This window comes from Mixophyes fleayi, unplaced genomic scaffold (assembly GCF_038048845.1).
Source record: "Mixophyes fleayi isolate aMixFle1 unplaced genomic scaffold, aMixFle1.hap1 Scaffold_320, whole genome shotgun sequence".
In the NCBI taxonomy this organism is placed as follows: Eukaryota; Metazoa; Chordata; class Amphibia; order Anura; family Limnodynastidae; genus Mixophyes; species Mixophyes fleayi.
The window spans coordinates 14,946-35,590 of NW_027447222.1; the positions used below are offsets into that span (position 1 = coordinate 14,946).

Genomic DNA, 20,645 nt, shown 5'->3' on the forward strand with positions numbered 1-20,645 from the left:
GTTAGCGAGACAGGAACCTGTCTGAACAATGTAGACTCAGGATACAAGTATTAGGATATAACAGATTAATGTAAATTTTGTTAAAGCTTGAATTGGGTTAGCTCCATGGTTGAAGGATATATTACATCCTAATAGTAATTATTAAATGCGTTTTATCAATCTTTGTGGAGCCATCTAGGATCAGGGGGTTGGTTTACCCTCTGCTAATAGTTGTGTCAGAATCTGTATAAAAAGGAGCTCTGTTTGACCATGTATCAGTGCATCTGTAACTCTTTAACGATCGCTAGTACCATAAACTGGAATTTAACTGTCCTTATTAGGACACTTGAGCTAATAAAACCACTGCTTCAAGTTCCTGCTTTGACGCCTACTTACCTGTGGCAATTCCTGTGACCTACAGATTAGACCAATCTAATCCATTATTCGACTGTTCTGAGGTGTGGACTCAGCATCCAGTACCAACGCTGTGTCCACTACCTGCGGCTCTGGCCAGTGTGATAGGCCAGGGGGGGGAACCATCCACAGCACCCTGATCTAAATGAAGAGGTCAGCGGTACCAGCCCAGGTGCCCAGTGAGGAGGGTACATTAGCAGCGAGAGTTACCCAGTAGGAATCGGCTCTAGGCACCGGTGTAGGAGCTGAGTGGTGGCCGCAGGCTCCTCCTACTGCGACAGGAGTGGTGCAATTTGGGATAAAGAAAAGGGACGGTGGCAAGGCAAACCCAGCAACAACAAATGGTGGCATAGGAGGTCCATCCTGTCAACAGTCTAAATTCCCTAATATAGACACACACTCACACACATACAGACAGACAGAGAGGGAGACAGACAGACAGGTAGAGACTAGGATCAATTTTTGATAGCAGCCAATTAACCTACTAGTATGTTTTTGGAGTGTGGGAGGAAACCGGAGCACCCGGAGGAAACCCACGCAAACACAGGGAGAACATACAAACTCCACACAGATAAGGCCATGGTCGGGAATTGAACTCATGACCCCAGAGCTGTGAGGCAGAAGTGCTAACCACTGAGCCACCGTGCTGCCCCACATCACACATCAGACTCCATAACATGGACACATGATGCATTTTATTAATATTGTACAATGAAAGACAGGTTTTGTATAATTTACAGAAGTATTCCAAAAAAAAAAATATACTGAACATATATTCATCCTAAAGTCTCTAAAAATACTTAGCTCCACAATTCTAGAAAATGATACATAATAAATGCAATATAGGAAGTTATATGAATGCTGGGGATTATATTCATTTACATAAGTCGTGTATAAAAAGAAGATTATACTGAATCAAAAGACCACAACAGAGGTGGAAAACTTGTAACATTTTAATAAAGATAAAAATATCACAAACAGACTTTAAGGAAAGATTTAATTTGACATTAGATTGAAATCACTCAGAAATACGAGACTTAATTATCATGTTATATATACACATCTTCATATATACTACATAGGGCTCCCTAATCGTACCCCTCCCCGCCTCTACAGACCCTATAACCAATGACAAGGAACAACAGCATGATCAGGAGACAGATAAAGCCGGATCCGCCTGCCCTACACTGATATGAGCCCAACGTTTATTCTGTAGTGCAATCTGCCAGGTCCCAGCAGGAGATGGATCCAGTGTATGACCAGGAGATCTCCGTTATATGAACAACAGGAAGGCAGTGTATACCGGCACATCTCACACAGACCCCAATCTAGTACAGAAGGTCCCGTCCAGCTGGACATCAGGGTGGAGCTTGTAGTGTGAAGAACATGGTCTGATCACCTAGAACGTCAGTCCAGAACGGGCTCCATCCTAGTGATCTTTCACCTTCCTGCGCTGAGTACACCACAGCAGGACGGACAGACTGACTGTCACGGACGCCAGGATCCCCGAAAACATTAGTATGGGGAATGACCCCTGCAGGGAGAAGAGTTACAGAACGTTACTCCAAAACTAAATATTCTTGTTTTCTCAGCAGAATTCACCTCCACCAGACATACATCACTGTTGCCCTCCGCCCTCCGCCCCCCCCTTACCAGGCACGCGGCCCCCACCCTCCCACCCCTCCACCAGATATACATCACTGTCCTTACAGAAAGAGCAGACTTGATATGTTACTATGTACTGATAGGTTACTGAGTACGACAGATCCTGTAGACTGGCGTTGGTAGGTCATACATTACTACACATATTCATACGTATTTGTGTTGTTATTGCCCAAATCCTCCTATCACTTCCCACCACCCCCAGTGTCACCACTTGTCCTTTCTGAAACTTCTCACCTGTCTCAGACACTTGTACCCCAAAAATCCCGGTGCACAGACGCACTGCGTGTACCCCGGTCCATCAGGAGCGCACAGCGAGTTCTCCGGACACAGCAAGGCTGAGAAGAGACAGATTCATTCACTCACATGTTATATGTTACACGATTCCCGTCACCAACCCCGTATGACATATAACCAGCTGTCCGACCCTCAGCACCCTCTGACTCTCGCCCGTCAGAGCCCCTCGCACCCCCTCCGCTGTCAGCAGCCTTTTACAAGGTTTTCATCATAAACCGTTTCTGAATCCTCATCAAATAAAAACAACATAATTCTATAACCTGTTTTATTTTCTCCATAAAAGCTGCAATATGTTACCTCTTAATATCAGTGGTTCCCTAGAAGTATACACACGTCCTCTGACAGCGCAGCTCTGGAGAGAGGATACTGAGGTCCTGCCTGTACCTACGGATCCTTATTAATGTGATACATACACATCTCTATGTGCTCTTTGTAACACGCCTTCTATATGATGTGTACACATGTCACGGTATCTGGCGTATGTCTCTTACCAGCGCCTCCGGTATTATTGCACCCATCTCGCTGCCCCTCACAGATCTGAGCCCCCGTGGTGGTCCTCACGCTCTCCCACACATCCTCACCTCCCGGGCAGCTGATGTTTAGGGGCAGTGCTCTGACGGGAGATAAAACATTAACCCTTTGTTACAGGCCAGACAGGACGGATACAGATGCACTGATACTTACACGTACTGCAGACCGGTAAGTCCCAGGAAGAAGCCTGTGGACAGCTCCTGCAGAGGGTTCTGGGAGAAGTCTCTGCAGAGAGAAGACAGAGTACTGTACTAAGTGTTCTCAGCAGTCTCACCATATCGGCATTACACTTGTCAGTACAGTAAATACAATACGTTGTTAAGGCTCTCCTGATACCAGCTATAATGCAAGGATGGTACTCTCAGGCATACTCATGTTGGGGTATCGGGGTTCACCGATACTTCTATCAAGCACCTTCAATGTCAGTCAGATCTTTCTTTGTTTTCAGTCGACTGGTGAACAGAAAATACTCAACACCTGTATGATATAATGCTGAGCAGCTTTATTCTGTTCCAATTTGAGACCACTTCAGCGCTTATTTTTATACATGTAAGTCTAGGGGTATAGATTCTGAACAACCAATTATAAGACAGTAAAATAATGAGAGAAAATCAATTAACAATATATATATTTCAGTTTTACATCAAAGATCAAACAACTCTTTCTTCTTTGTGTGTTATCTCTTTCCAGGCTTTTTGCCAATATCCTTGTGCTGCCCCCATCTTTGAGTCCTTGGGTTTTATCTTATCAAGAACTTTACTACATGTTCTTGGAATGTTTTCGTTGATGGAAACATGGCGCTGCGTGGCCAACCTTGAATAATTTGTCTTTTTAAACTGAAAATAATATCTGCTTAATTTCTCTTAAAGTCATAGCATAACATATTAGCATCTAAAGCTTAGCACATGATAGATATTAAATCAATAATCATACATTTCCACTCTAACATTCCCCTCTTTGATTAAATATCAACTATTAACCTCTACCTATCAGTCATGGCGATACTCAGCAGAAGACAGTTAGTACCTACATTTAAACATATGGTATCATAAGGACCCCATATGATTAGAACAAGAATTCATTAAGCACATATCTCTGGTACTTTATCACCATAACTTTTCTTTCCCTACTTAATGTTTTATCTCGGTGCATAGAGGGGAATACTTTGCTGATATCTATTCAAAAGCTTTCTTGTATTACATGTTAAGTAGCAGTTGCATATAATCATTATAGTTAGTACAAGAAGAATTAGTATCAATGGATGAATCAAAATATTCATTGCTTTCTATATGGAATAAGATTCATTAACAAATATGTCCCACTAATGAATAGGACATCAATTTTTTTTCTGGTTTCTCGATGGTCACTGTCAATCTCTTGTTGCAGACTGTGCAGGTTTTTGGTTTGATTGTTGACCATTGCTGATAATGTTCACTGTTTGTCTCAGACATTAAACTTGTAGAAATTTCTGTGATCATTACTGGTTCTGGAAGCTCATTATTTTTCCTGCAGGAACAACAATCAAGTGTCAGTAATTTCTTAATCAGCCATATAACAATTTTCTCTACCACATATACAATGAGCTGGATTGCCAAACCCTTTGCTACTAATGGCAATATTTCCAATATTCAAAATGAATCATTGCTGACAACTTTGGCAATGAGGTTAAGTATTTACAAAGGCATTTTAAAAGTTTATTCTCCTATGAGTGCAAATTGTTGAGCACTCCTTCCCATCTGTTTCTCACAGTGACATAGGCAATTTGTCACTTATCTGTCTGTTTCACACTGGGTTAGGGAGGCCTTGATCCCTACGTCAGTCACATCTATTCTGACAAGACATATCAATACCATAAGACAGTACATTTCTATTTATCAGAACAAGACTCCCCTGATTTGAAGACTTTGCAGTGTGATGCGTGAATCCAGGTGTCTTTTTCCTGTACTTTCACTGACATGGGAGTCATCAACAGGACTTGATAAGGACCCTTATATCTGGGTTCAAGACGTCTCCTGATGTGCTTTCTTATGACCACCCAGTCCCCAGATAGCAGTTTATGGGTACATGTATCAAAATTAGGGTCTGGAATGGAGGAGAACATTTGACCATGTATTTCAGTTAGTTGTTTCTGTAATAAAGCAACATAATTCAACAAATCACCACGTACATGCTGTAGTTGCTATGGAAAATAACAGCCTGTTCTGTGTGCTGTGCCAAACAGTATCTCATTTGGTGCTAAACCTGTGTCTCTTCATAAGTGTAGTTCTAATGTTAAACAGAACTATTGGTAAATATTCTAACCAAGTCTTTTTGGTTTCTTGCATCATTTTCTGTAGTTTCAATTTAATGTCACCATTAAGCCTTTCTACCCTCCCACCTGCTGGTGGCCTATAAGGAGTGTGAAAAGCTTGTGATACTCCCAAGTTCTTCATTACATGCTTCGTTATCTCTCCTGTAAAGGTTGTACCTCTATCTGATTCAATAACTTCAGGTATGCCATATCTATAGATGACTTCTGAGATTAATTTCTTTGCTGTGTTTTTAGCAGTAGCTTTTCCTTCTAACACATACTCGTAGGTACCACATTTAGGAAGTTGTATATAGTCGATCTGAAGTCTCTGAAAGGGATAGAAAGCCTTTGGAATGCTTCCTCCTGGGGTCTTTACTCTTTGCCCTGGATTGTGTATTCCACATATCCAGCAAGCTGCCACATAGTTTGTGTCCGCACAGTTAAATCCAGGGGCAATCCAATTTTTCCATACCCTATTAGTCATTGCCTCTTTGGAATGTTGTACTTGTCTATGTGCAATCTGAGTCATTACTGGGTATAAGGCTCTTGGTAGGCACCATTTATTTTCTTTTGACCATATTCCTTGCTCATCAAGCTGTGCACCTTCTTTTTCCCACTTATTCTTTTCTTCCTTTGTTGCTTGTTTCTGAAAGTCTTTAAAGCTTTATAGGTCTGAGAATTTAAATTTGTCTGTGTCACCTTCTGTTGAGTCTACAAGAAATGTAGTATTCTTTGGTTGGGGGGCTGCCTTTTTTGCTGCTTGATCTGCAAAGTTATTTCCTCTTGCTTCTGGAGTTTGTTCTCTAGTGTGAGCTTGAACCTTTATAATTCCCACTTGTTTAGGGAGTTTCAATGCTCTAAACAGTTCATTAATCAAGTTTGCATGTTTGATGGGTTTTCCATTTGATCCTTGGAAATCTCTGCTTTTCCAAATGGGACCGAAGTCATGCGCCACTCCCCAGGCATAACGTGAATCTGTATATATATTGGCTTTTTGTCCTTCTGCATATACACAAGCTTTAGTTAGAGCTATCAATTCTGCTTCTTGTGCTGATGCTCCATTAGACAGTGTTCCTGAGTCAAGCACCTCTTCCTCAGTTGTGATGGCATAACCTGTATATGGAACTCCATCCACATAGTATCTAGATCCATCTACATAAAGAGTTAGGGTTGCATCTGAAAGTGGTGTGTCAGTGACATTATGCAAAGCTGAAGTCTCTAATTTCATAAGTTCCAAACAATCATGTGAAAATTTTTGTGTGTGTATTTCTTCACTTTCTTCTTCAGACACTTCACTCAGGTCCTCATATCCCCTGTCTGATGATTCATCTTCTTTGCGACTCCCCTTACTCCCCTCTTCTGAATCATCAATGGGGAGCAGGGTTGCTGGATTGAGGATTGTGCATCTGGTAATTGTTACATGTGAGGCGCTGAGCAAGGCTACCTCATATTTAGTTAGTCTAGCTGCAGACAAATGTTTTGTTTTTGCTTGATTAAGAATTTCTGTGACTGCATGTGGAACTTGAGTAATAAGTGCATGGTCCAATACCATATCTGCTACCTTTTCTTTCAGTATTGCTGCTGCTACTGCTTGTATACATAATGGAGAACCTCTTATAACTGGATCGAGTTGTGCAGAATAATAGGCCAGTGGCCTTTGCTTCGTTCCATGTTTCTGTGTGAGGACTCCTAGAGCATGTCCTGACTGCTCATGGCAGAACAATGTGAAAGGTTTCAGGTAGCCTGGTAGTCCAAGTGCTGGTGCAGTAGAGATGGCGTGTTTCAGGGCTTGCACTGCATTCTCTATTTCAGTTATATTGAGTGGTTCTGTTCCCTGTTGTTTCCTCAAGCATTCATACAGTGGTTGCATAAGAATTGAAGCTGAAGGAATCCACTCTCTGCAATATCCGAGGAGTCTCAAAAAGGCTCTGATTTCTTTGACTGTTTTTGGTGTCTTCATGTCTCGTATAACTTTAACTCTTTCAGTTGTAAGATGTCTGGTTCTTGCAGAGATACAATGTCCTAAGAATATTACTTTTTCCTGTACTAGTTGCAACTTGCTTGGTGATACTCTGCAGTCTTGTTCGGCCAGAAAACAAAGTAATGACAGTGTTTCTGCTTTGCATTCTTCTTCAGCTTCCGCAGCCACCATGAGATCATCTACATATTGAATGAGTTGAGTAGTTGGATTGATAGGCCTCCATCCTTGGAGAATTAGTGCCATTGCTTCTGAAAATTCTGATAGGCTGGTGGCTCCTCCTTGAGAGAGTCTTGTCCAACAATATTGGTTTCCATCATGGGTGAAGGCTAGAAGGAGTTGACTATCTTCTGTGATTGGGACTGAGAAGAAAGCATTTGTCAAGTCAATTACTGAAAACCATTTTGCATTTGGCGGTATCTGATTAAGCAAAGTGTGGGGGTTGGGTACAATGGGAGTGTTGATCAGAAGTCTTTTGTTGACCTCCTTAGGTCATAAACCATCCAGTATTGCACCCCCTTGTCCGACATCTTGTTTCTTTACTGGGAATAGGGGTGTAGAATAAGGAGAGCGACATTTTCTTAACACCCCTATTTGTAGATATTCTTGTATTTGTTCTGAGATCGCTTTGGTTTGAGCTGCAGCAAGTGGGTACTGTTTAATTGAGACAGGATGTGTTCCTGGCTTTAGTGTCAGTTTTACAGGATTTACTTTAAGTGTGCCCACATCGTGTTTTCCTTTGGACCATAACTTGTCTGGTACTATGTTCAGCCAATCTGGTAGATTAACAGTCTTATCCTTGTGACATGTGCTCATCTGCTCTAGCATCTAGATTGCTGCTGTAAGCTCTTCTTGGACTGGAGATGGGAGTTGACTTGTGAGTTTTACTCCAGTTGGGGTGTATTTGATGCTGGCTTGTATCTTTGAAAGTACATCTGCTCCCAACAGATTATAGGGACAAGATGAGGAAGTGAGAAATTGTATTGGTACTTCAATTGTCTCTTCACCTACTAAAAGTGTAACTGGTTTACTTTCTGTTAGTTTTACTTCTTTTCCTGCTAGGCCTGTAGCAGGTAAATCAATTTCTGTTAATAGTTGTTGAGGTACCTCCTGTTTTCTTAATACAGTGTGGCTTGCTCCAGTATCAATTAGACACTCACGTTCTTGACCATTGGGTAATATGATATTCATTAGGCCTTTAGTTAAGTCATCTTTCAGAGTTTGGTTATATGTGAGCCGGAGGTACGTTGGAGTGCCAGTTGTTGGTCTGTAGCTTGTTGATTTCTTCTTTCCAGCCATTTCTTATGCTTATTGCAATCTCTTTTCATGTTTCCTCTCTGTTTGCAAAAGAAACAAACTCCTTGCTTTTTCATTTCTTCCAGAGTCATGTTTTCTTTTTCCTTTATTTATTGCTCAGGTGCACCTCTTGTGTCTGTACGAACCTTCAGTCTTGATTTTCTTGAACCACATGAACGGTTTGGGACTTGTCTTTGACTTTCCTCTGCTTCTCCTTTTCCCGGTCTTCTATACCTTCTAGGACTTGGAGCATGGATTGCATTTCCATTGTTGCTGCTTCTGGTCTTATAAGGAACAATTGTTGATGATATGTTTCAGAAAGGTCATTAAGGAATATGGTCTTAAACAGTCTGCGATGTTGGGCTTTATCTCGAGTAAAACCTTCAACTTCGTGTGCTTGAGTAGCGCTGTCACAATCTGGCAAAGCCAGTGCTGGTGCTGAAGTTGCTTTAGCTTAAAACTGGTTAAACATTTGGTTTTGCTCAGTGGAGAGTGTAAATGTCTTACTATCACCCAGAAATGCTAATGCAAAAACACAGATAATAGCTCATAAAGTCTTAAATCTTTTTCATTTCCGTACAAATATTGAATTCCCATCAATGCATTACCATACCCACGATACAAAGAAGGACTTGCAGTATACTACTATTATAGCACAGTAAATAATGGCAGTGAATGCGTTTACAACACTGATTGACTAAAAATTGTTATGAGGATAAAAATAAAAACCTTTTGCTTTCTGCACATACAGAAAAACCATCTGGTTCATGCATTTGCTATGCGAATAGCACATAAACTCTAATATCTCTTTCCAAAACAAGGTAATCATTACTCAGCAGAGTCTACGGTTTTTAAATTCTTGATTAGTTTTTACTTATGTCTGTTGTAGCTGTGGATCAAAACATTGCAAACTTCTATTCATTGGAAGTTGGATAAATTCAATCTGGATTGAAAGGGTGCTTTGTAGCTGGAGAGCTTCTGTGAAGAAAAAAACTTTTGCATAGAGATTAACATTTATTCACTAGGAATTACAGTAACTGTTATTAATTCACATTGAACAGCTGCTAATACGACACTTGTTTAAAAGTTTCTCTTTGTAGCTTAACTGTGACGCTATGCGTTCCATACAATGAAAAACTGATTTCCTCAAAGGGCAGTCCCTAATCTCACAAACAGGGAATGTCAAAGTGACGAGACCTGGGCGAGTGTTCAAAGCCACTCCTTTCTCATCATCTCTTTGTAAACCAAATATTCACACATATTTCCAGATTCTGTGATTTCCATGTTTAAAGTACAAATATATATTCACAATTCTCGCTCACAGACGACATTTTATCTCGTAACATTTCTTTATGGGCATAACAAACCCTCCTGATTTCTGAGAACATTTATCAGCGCCATTTTCACACAGATAAAAACAGCTTGTAATATATATCTTCATGTAAAGCTCACTCCCACAATTCTCAACTTCATTAAAGAGAAAGCTATTTTTCTTAAATTTCAGAAACAAAATTATTTTGTTCAAATACAGAAACGGCTTGTTGGACCCCAGCCAACTTGTCCGTCCACTGAATCGTGTAATGACGGACCAAAACATTTCAACACTTGTTATGCATCTCTTTAAAAGCTTAGAATTAAGCAGGCAGGCATTATATTATTTACAAATGTACAACTTCTTTAACCTTGAAACATGTCTTTTGTAAAAAAAAGCAAAAAACAGACAAGACAGACAAACACAGATCTCCCTCACACGAAGTAAGACGGAGACAAAACTCACATACAGAGAAAGAAAAATCAGCTGATACCTTCCAGCCTACTGCTGTGGAACTACAAGTCCCAGCATTAGACTAAATACAAGTTAGCCTCAACATGTCATTATCACTCAGCACTCCGGACATATTTTATCAGCATTACATACATTGTCAGATAACAAAAAACAGAGTGCTTCTTATCTCAACACACTGAAATCTTTTACACAGAATAAGGGAGGGGCACATCTCACTCATTCAGCTGCGCAGGATCAAACATACATTTAGCATATCCACACATTGACCTGATCTTCCTAGCCAAGCCTTTTTATCCATTCTTTATTATTCAAATAAAACCCATACCATTTCTCTAAGTCTAATGTCCCTTCTGGGGGAAATCCTGCTCTCTTGAGTACTTTATGAATTCTTTTAAGAGCTTTACTACCTTCTCTCTTTTTCATTATATCCATAGGCTTGCCTATAGTAGGCATCTTACTGTTCTGTGCCCCCATTTACTGGGTTACTGGTCACAGTACTGTCAGTATCTGGGATACAATGTCTTATAAGTGGAATAAGGTAATACAATTTTCCCCTTTGTACAGACTGTAAGTATCTTTAATCCTTTACCTCCTAGTCTGCCATAGGAACACCAGATGTGAGTTTTATTGGCTGTAGATTAAAAGGCTGGCACTTATGGCTGATCCGATTCTTCCCCTCAAGTCAGTGTATGGACATATAGGTTTATAATCTGGTAACATATGATTTTGTGGCCAATATGTAGTATTTCTTCATTCAAATGCACCCTAACGTAAAATATAGTTCTTTTTCATTACTTACAAAACCGTAATATGCATTTGTAGTTGTAACACACTCTAGTCTAGGTCCCTTGCAACCTGAATATTTTCTCAGAACAATGCAGCAGGTACAATTCTTACATTCAACTCTCTTTTTATCTTCTAACTAAAATTGTCTACATCCATCATAATCTACAGTATCCATACATTTATCATTTCATTATCCTTTCCTCTGACTGTACATTGGGTTCATAGAATACCCTCTAATCACCTCAACTGACTTTCCTTAGACATACAAAGAAATTCTGAACTGAGTAAGAAGGTAGAAATCTACACTTTTCTTACTCACCGGATTTAGTTCAGCAGTTCTCTGGACATCAGTGGAGTTTGGCGTCAGGTGTGGAGATATTGGAGCATCCCGGACGAGCCCCCAGAAATGTTGGGGTATCGGGGTTCACCGATACTTCTATCAAGCACCTTCAATGTCAGTCAGATCTTTCTTTGTTTTCAGTCGACTGGTGAACAGAAAATACTCAACACCTGTATGATATAATGCTGAGCAGCTTTATTCTGTTCCAATTTGAGACCACTTCAGCGCTTATTTTTATACATGTAAGTCTAGGGGTATAGATTCTGAACAACCAATTATAAGACAGTAAAATAATGAGAGAAAATCAATTAACAATATATATATTTCAGTTTTACATCAAAGATCAAACAACTCTTTCTTCTTTGTGTGTTATCTCTTTCCAGGCTTTTTGCCAATATCCTTGTGCTGCCCCCATCTTTGAGTCCTTGGGTTTTATCTTATCAAGAACTTTACTACATGTTCTTGGAATGTTTTCGTTGATGGAAACATGGCGCTGCGTGGCCAACCTTGAATAATTTGTCTTTTTAAACTGAAAATAATATCTGCTTAATTTCTCTTAAAGTCATAGCATAACATATTAGCATCTAAAGCTTAGCACATGATAGATATTAAATCAATAATCATACATTTCCACTCTAACACTCACATAACGACAGCAGCAGCTGTCAGGTGCACGTTGGGGTCCAGATGAGAGATAGAGCAGTTCCAGAGGTCCAACCTGCAGGACAATATAACATTGATAAGGAGGTTCAGTCCTACAGAGTTCATGCACATAGATGGCCAGGACGTACCCTATAATCACATCACTCTCCGCATGCTGAGTAACACAACAGCGGCCCACAATTCTTGCTCCAGGGATTAACGTACATCGGTGGGAAACCTCAGAGGAGTTTCTCAGCTCTCCAGGACAGGACAAGCAAATCTGGAGACAGAGACAAAACCCATTACTACACTTCCCGATAAATCCTGTTCTTCAAAGATAAGATAAAGGATCTATAAGTAAATATCCTATTCTCTCCATAAACCATCTGTTGGTTGCAGTCTAACCAGTCTAAGGATGGCTGCCCGCAGCTAATCCCCAATCGCGCTTATAAAAGACAACTTTGTAGAAATTGGATTTCACCTGAGAAAATATATGCAGGAGCAAGTCATAGACAGACAGTGGTCAGTTCCAGAGCACAGGACTGACTAATACAGAGACTGCGGGATGGACACAGAGCCCATCTAGAGGTATAATACAGAGACTGCGGGATGGACACAGAGCCCATCTAGGAGGTATAATACAGAGACTGCGGGATGGACACAGAGCCCATCTAGAGGTATAATACAGAGACTGCGGGATAGACACAGAGCCCATCTAGAGGTATAATACAGAGACTGCGGGATAGACACAGAGCCCATCTAGAGGTATAATACAGAGACTGCGGGATAGACACAGAGCCCATCTAGAGGTATAATACAGAGACTGCGGGATAGACACAGAGCCCATCTAGGAGGTATAATACAGAGACTGCGGGATAGACACAGAGCCCATCTAGAGGTATAATACAGAGACTGCGGGATAGACACAGAGCCCATCTAGAGGTATAATACAGAGACTGCGGGATAGACACAGAGCCCATCTAGAGGTATAATACAGAGACTGCGGGATAGACACAGAGCCCATCTAGGAGGTATAATACAGAGACTGCGGGATAGACACAGAGCCCATCTAGAGGTATAATACAGAGACTGCGGGATGGACACAGAGCCCATCTAGAGGTATAATACAGAGACTGCGGGATGGACACAGAGCCCATCTAGAGGTATAATACAGAGACTGCGGGATGGACACAGAGCCCATCTAGAGGTATAATACAGAGACTGCGGGATAGACACAGAGCCCATCTAGAGGTATAATACAGAGACTGCGGGATAGACACACAGCCCATCTAGAGGTATAATACAGAGACTGCTGGATAGACACACAGCCCATCTAGAGGTATAATACAGAGACTGCGGGATAGACACAGAGCCCATCTAGAGGTATAATACAGAGACTGCGGGATAGACACAGAGCCCATCTAGAGGTATAATACAGAGACTGCGGGATAGACACACAGCCCATCTAGAGGTATAATACAGAGATTGCTGGATGGACACAGAGCCCATCTAGAGGTATAATACAGAGACTGCGGGATAGACACAGAGCCCATCTAGAGGTATAATACAGAGACTGCGGGATAGACACAGAGCCCATCTAGAGGTATGATACAGAGACTGCGGGATAGACACAGAGCCCATCTAGAGGTATAATACAGAGACTGCGGGATAGACACAGAGCCCATCTAGAGGTATAATACAGAGATTGCTGGATGGACACAGAGCCCATCTAGAGGTATAATACAGAGACTGCGGGATAGACACAGAGCCCATCTAGAGGTATGATACAGAGACTGCGGGATAGACACAGAGCCCATCTAGAGGTATAATACAGAGACTGCGGGATAGACACAGAGCCCATCTAGAGGTATAATACAGAGACTGCGGGATAGACACAGAGCCCATCTAGGAGGTATAATACAGAGACTGCGGGATAGACACAGAGCCCATCTAGGAGGTATAATACAGAGACTGCGGGATAGACACAGAGCCCATCTAGAGGTATAATACAGAGACTGCGGGATAGACACAGAGCCCATCTAGAGGTATAATACAGAGACTGCGGGATAGACACAGAGCCCATCTAGAGGTATAATACAGAGACTGCTGGATAGACACAGAGCCCATCTAGAGGTATAATACAGAGACTGCGGGATAGACACAGAGCCCATCTAGAGGTATAATACAGAGACTGCGGGATAGACACAGAGCCCATCTAGAGGTATAATACAGAGACTGCGGGATAGACACAGAGCCCATCTAGAGGTATAATACAGAGACTGCGGGATAGACACACAGCCCATCTAGAGGTATAATACAGAGACTGCTGGATAGACACAGAGCCCATCTAGAGGTATAATACAGAGACTGCGGGATAGACACAGAGCCCATCTAGAGGTATAATACAGAGACTGCGGGATGGACACAGAGCCCATCTAGAGGTATAATACAGAGACTGCGGGATGGACACAGAGCCCATCTAGAGGTATAATACAGAGACTGCGGGATGGACACAGAGCCCATCTAGAGGTATAATACAGAGACTGCGGGATAGACACAGAGCCCATCTAGAGGTATAATACAGAGACTGCGGGATAGACACAGAGCCCATCTAGAGGTATAATACAGAGACTGCGGGATGGACACAGAGCCCATCTAGAGGTATAATACAGAGACTGCGGGATAGACACAGAGCCCATCTAGAGGTATAATACAGAGACTGCGGGATGGACACAGAGCCCATCTAGAGGTATAATACAGAGACTGCTGGATAGACACAGAGCCCATCTAGAGGTATAATACAGAGACTGCGGGATAGACACAGAGCCCATCTAGAGGTATAATACAGAGACTGCGGGATAGACACACAGCCCATCTAGAGGTATAATACAGAGACTGCTGGATAGACACAGAGCCCATCTAGAGGTATAATACAGAGACTGCGGGATAGACACAGAGCCCATCTAGAGGTATAATACAGAGACTGCGGGATGGACACAGAGCCCATCTAGAGGTATAATACAGAGACTGCGGGATGGACACAGAGCCCATCTAGAGGTATAATACAGAGACTGCGGGATGGACACAGAGCCCATCTAGAGGTATAATACAGAGACTGCGGGATAGACACACAGCCCATCTAGAGGTATAATACAGAGACTGCTGGATAGACACAGAGCCCATCTAGAGGTATAATACAGAGACTGCGGGATAGACACAGAGCCCATCTAGAGGTATAATACAGAGACTGCGGGATGGACACACAGCCCATCTAGAGGTATAATACAGAGACTGCGGGATAGACACAGAGCCCATCTAGAGGTATAATACAGAGACTGCGGGATAGACACAGAGCCCATCTAGGAGGTATAATACAGAGACTGCGGGATAGACACAGAGCCCATCTAGAGGTATAATACAGAGACTGCGGGATAGACACAGAGCCCATCTAGAGGTATAATACAGAGACTGCGGGATAGACACAGAGCCCATCTAGAGGTATAATACAGAGACTGCGGGATAGACACACAGCCCATCTAGAGGTATAATACAGAGATTGCTGGATGGACACAGAGCCCATCTAGAGGTATAATACAGAGACTGCGGGATAGACACAGAGCCCATCTAGAGGTATGATACAGAGACTGCGGGATAGACACACAGCCCATCTAGAGGTATAATACAGAGATTGCTGGATGGACACAGAGCCCATCTAGAGGTATAATACAGAGACTGCGGGATAGACACAGAGCCCATCTAGAGGTATAATACAGAGACTGCGGGATAGACACAGAGCCCATCTAGAGGTATAATACAGAGATTGCTGGATGGACACAGAGCCCATCTAGAGGTATAATACAGAGACTGCGGGATAGACACAGAGCCCATCTAGAGGTATGATACAGAGACTGCGGGATGGACACAGAGCCCATCTAGAGGTATAATACAGAGACTGCGGGATGGACACAGAGCCCATCTAGAGGTATAATACAGAGACTGCGGGATAGACACAGAGCCCATCTAGAGGTATAATACAGAGACTGCGGGATGGACACAGAGCCCATCTAGAGGTATGATACAGAGACTGCGGGATAGACACACAGCCCATCTAGAGGTATAATACAGAGACTGCGGGATAGACACAGAGCCCATCTAGAGGTATAATACAGAGACTGCGGGATAGACACAGAGCCCATCTAGAGGTATAATACAGAGACTGCGGGAGAGACACAGAGCCCATCTAGAGGTATAATACAGAGACTGCGGGATAGACACAGAGCCCATCTAGAGGTATAATACAGAGACTGCGGGATAGACACAGAGCCCATCTAGAGGTATAATACAGAGACTGCGGGATAGACACAGAGCCCATCTAGAGGTATAATACAGAGACTGCGGGATAGACACAGAGCCCATCTAGAGGTATAATACAGAGACTGCGGGATAGACACAGAGCCCATCTAGAGGTATAATACAGAGACTGCGGGATAGACACACAGCCCATCTAGAGGTATAATACAGAGACTGCTGGATAGACACAGAGCCCATCTAGAGGTATAATACAGAGACTGCGGGATAGACACAGAGCCCATCTAGAGGTATAATACAGAGACTGCGGGATAGACACAGAGCCCATCTAGAGGTATAATACAGAGACTGCGGGATAGACACAGAGCCCATCTAGAGGTATAATACAGAGACTGCGGGATGGACACAGAGCCCATCTAGAGGTATAATACAGAGACTGCGGGATAGACACAGAGCCCATCTAGAGGTATAATACAGAGACTGCTGGATAGACACAGAGCCCATCTAGAGGTATAATACAGAGACTGCGGGATAGACACAGAGCCCATCTAGAGGTATAATACAGAGACTGCGGGATAGACACAGAGCCCATCTAGAGGTATAATACAGAGACTGCGGGATGGACACAGAGCCCATCTAGAGGTATAATACAGAGACTGCGGGATAGACACAGAGCCCATCTAGAGGTATAATACAGAGATTGCGGGATGGACACAGAGCCCATCTAGAGGTATAATACAGAGACTGCTGGATAGACACAGAGCCCATCTAGAGGTATAATACAGAGACTGCGGGATAGACACAGAGCCCATCTAGAGGTATAATACAGAGACTGCGGGATAGACACAGAGCCCATCTAGGAGGTATAATACAGAGACTGCGGGATAGACACAGAGCCCATCTAGAGGTATAATACAGAGACTGCGGGATAGACACAGAGCCCATCTAGAGGTATAATACAGAGACTGCGGGATAGACACAGAGCCCATCTAGAGGTATAATACAGAGACTGCGGGATAGACACACAGCCCATCTAGAGGTATAATACAGAGATTGCTGGATGGACACAGAGCCCATCTAGAGGTATAATACAGAGACTGCGGGATAGACACAGAGCCCATCTAGAGGTATGATACAGAGACTGCGGGATAGACACACAGCCCATCTAGAGGTATAATACAGAGATTGCTGGATGGACACAGAGCCCATCTAGAGGTATAATACAGAGACTGCGGGATAGACACAGAGCCCATCTAGAGGTATAATACAGAGACTGCGGGATAGACACAGAGCCCATCTAGAGGTATAATACAGAGATTGCTGGATGGACACAGAGCCCATCTAGAGGTATAATACAGAGACTGCGGGATAGACACAGAGCCCATCTAGAGGTATGATACAGAGACTGCGGGATGGACACAGAGCCCATCTAGAGGTATAATACAGAGATTGCTGGATGGACACAGAGCCCATCTAGAGGTATAATACAGAGACTGCGGGATAGACACAGAGCCCATCTAGAGGTATGATACAGAGACTGCGGGATGGACACAGAGCCCATCTAGAGGTATAATACAGAGACTGCGGGATGGACACAGAGCCCATCTAGAGGTATAATACAGAGACTGCGGGATAGACACAGAGCCCATCTAGAGGTATAATACAGAGACTGCGGGATGGACACAGAGCCCATCTAGAGGTATGATACAGAGACTGCGGGATAGACACACAGCCCATCTAGAGGTATAATACAGAGACTGCGGGATAGACACAGAGCCCATCTAGAGGTATAATACAGAGACTGCGGGATAGACACAGAGCCCATCTAGAGGTATAATACAGAGACTGCGGGAGAGACACAGAGCCCATCTAGAGGTATAATACAGAGACTGCGGGATAGACACAGAGCCCATCTAGAGGTATAATACAGAGACTGCGGGATAGACACAGAGCCCATCTAGAGGTATAATACAGAGACTGCGGGATAGACACAGAGCCCATCTAGAGGTATAATACAGAGACTGCGGGATAGACACAGAGCCCATCTAGAGGTATAATACAGAGACTGCGGGATAGACACAGAGCCCATCTAGAGGTATAATACAGAGACTGCGGGATAGACACACAGCCCATCTAGAGGTATAATACAGAGACTGCTGGATAGACACAGAGCCCATCTAGAGGTATAATACATAGACTGCGGGATAGACACAGAGCCCATCTAGAGGTATAATACAGAGACTGCGGGATAGACACAGAGCCCATCTAGAGGTATAATACAGAGACTGCGGGATAGACACAGAGCCCATCTAGAGGTATAATACAGAGACTGCGGGATGGACACAGAGCCCATCTAGAGGTATAATACAGAGACTGCGGGATAGACACACAGCCCATCTAGAGGTATAATACAGAGACTGCTGGATAGACACAGAGCCCATCTAGAGGTATAATACAGAGACTGCGGGATAGACACAGAGCCCATCTAGAGGTATAATACAGAGACTGCGGGATAGACACAGAGCCCATCTAGAGGTATAATACAGAGACTGCGGGATGGACACAGAGCCCATCTAGAGGTATAATACAGAGACTGCGGGATAGACACAGAGCCCATCTAGAGGTATAATACAGAGATTGCGGGATGGACACAGAGCCCATCTAGAGGTATAATACAGAGACTGCGGGATAGACACAGAGCCCATCTAGAGGTATAATACAGAGACTGCGGGATAGACACAGAGCCCATCTAGAGGTATAATACAGAGATTGCGGGATGGACACAGAGCCCATCTAGAGGTATAATACAGAGACTGCGGGATGGACACAGAGCCCATCTAGAGGTATAATACAGAGACTGCGGGATAGACACAGAGCCCATCTAGAGGTATAATACAGAGACTGCGGGATGGACACAGAGCCCATCTAGAGGTATAATACAGAGACTGCGGGATGGACACAGAGCCCATCTAGAGGTATAATACAAAGACTGCGGGATAGACACAGAGCCCATCTAGAGGTATAATACAGAGACTGCGGGATAGACACAGAGCACAGTACATACAGTGTATGTATGTATATATGTGTAGGTATATATATATATATATATATATATATATATATATATATATATATATATATATATATATATATATTACCTGCTCCTGGGCACGGGCTCTCTGCAGGACACCAATCAGCAGGAAGTACAGACATATCAGCATCGCAGCCATCTTACAAGCTCCCAGTCATGTGACTATACAGCTGTCTAGAGAACAGAACTTAACTACAGCGGCCATTATACTGGAGCCAGAGACTGGACCCAGCAATCATGGCCGCCCCCTATAATCACAGTCATTATCCTCTTACTGTACACTGTACACACAGTCATTAACCCCTTACTGTACACAGTACACACACAGTCATTAACCCCTTACTGTACACACAGTCATTAACCCCTTACTGTACACAGTACACACACAGTCATTAACCCCTTACTGTACACACAGTCATTAACCCCTTACTGTACACAGTACACACAGTCATTAACCCCTTACTGTACACAGTACACACACAGTCATTAACCCCTTACTGTACACACAGTCATTAACCCCTTACTGTACACAGTACACACAGTCATTAACCCCTTACTGTACACAGTACACACACAGTCATTAACCCCTTACTGTACACACAGTCATTAACCCCTTACTGTACATTGTACACACACAGACATTAACCCCTTACTGTACACTGTACACACAGTAATTAACCCCTTCCTTTACACTGTACACACACAGTCATTAACCCCTTACTATACATTGCACACACACACAGTCATTAACCCCTTACTGTACACTGTACACACACACAGTCATTAACCCCTTACTGTACACACACAGTCATTATCCCCTTACTGTACACTGTACACACACAGTCATTAACCCCTTACTGTACACTGTACACACAGTCATTAACCCCTTACTGTACACACAGTCGTTATCCTCTTACTGTACACTGTACACAGTCATTAACCCCCTACTGTACACTGTACACACAGTCATTAACCCCTCACTGTACACACAGTCATTATCCCCTTACTGTACACTGTACACACACAGTCATTAACCTCTTACTGTACACACACAGTCATTAACCCCTTACTGTACACACACAGTCATTAACCCCTTACTGTACATTGTACACACACAGTCATTAACCCCTTACTGTACATTGTACACACACAGTCATTAACCCCTTACTGTACACAGTCATTAACGCCTTACTGTACACTGTACACACAGTCATTAACCCCTTACTGTACACTGTACACACAGTA

At 42.9% G+C, this 20,645-nt stretch overlaps 1 protein-coding gene across 1 annotated transcript; it reads right to left on the reverse strand.

Annotated features, from left to right (window-relative positions):
* Positions 1 to 1,376: 1,376 nt before the first annotated feature.
* Positions 1,377 to 19,573, reverse strand: ATRAID (all-trans retinoic acid induced differentiation factor). Its single transcript, XM_075194374.1, has 7 exons — positions 19,468 to 19,573; positions 12,151 to 12,281; positions 12,006 to 12,077; positions 3,037 to 3,108; positions 2,844 to 2,965; positions 2,293 to 2,393; positions 1,377 to 1,927 (listed from the first exon to the last, which is right to left on the reverse strand). Exons 1-7 carry the CDS (start codon positions 19,537 to 19,539, stop codon positions 1,823 to 1,825), a joined length of 675 nt encoding a protein of 224 aa, XP_075050475.1. The 5' UTR covers positions 19,540 to 19,573; the 3' UTR covers positions 1,377 to 1,822.
* Between the last annotated feature and the right edge of the window lie 1,072 nt (positions 19,574 to 20,645).

Bases quoted from the DNA above. Each gene is read 5' to 3' on its own strand.
- ATRAID (XM_075194374.1), bottom strand. From the start codon at position 19,539: ATGGCTGCGATGCTGATATGTCTGTACTTCCTGCTGATTGGTGTCCTG. The intron at 12,282-19,467 runs GTAATATATATA...CTCTGTCTCCAG, and splicing joins GAGCCCGTGCCCAGGAGCAG to ATTTGCTTGTCCTGTCCTGG. The intron at 3,109-12,005 runs GTGAGTGTTAGA...TTCTCTCTGCAG, and splicing joins ACAGCTGCTGCTGTCGTTAT to AGACTTCTCCCAGAACCCTC.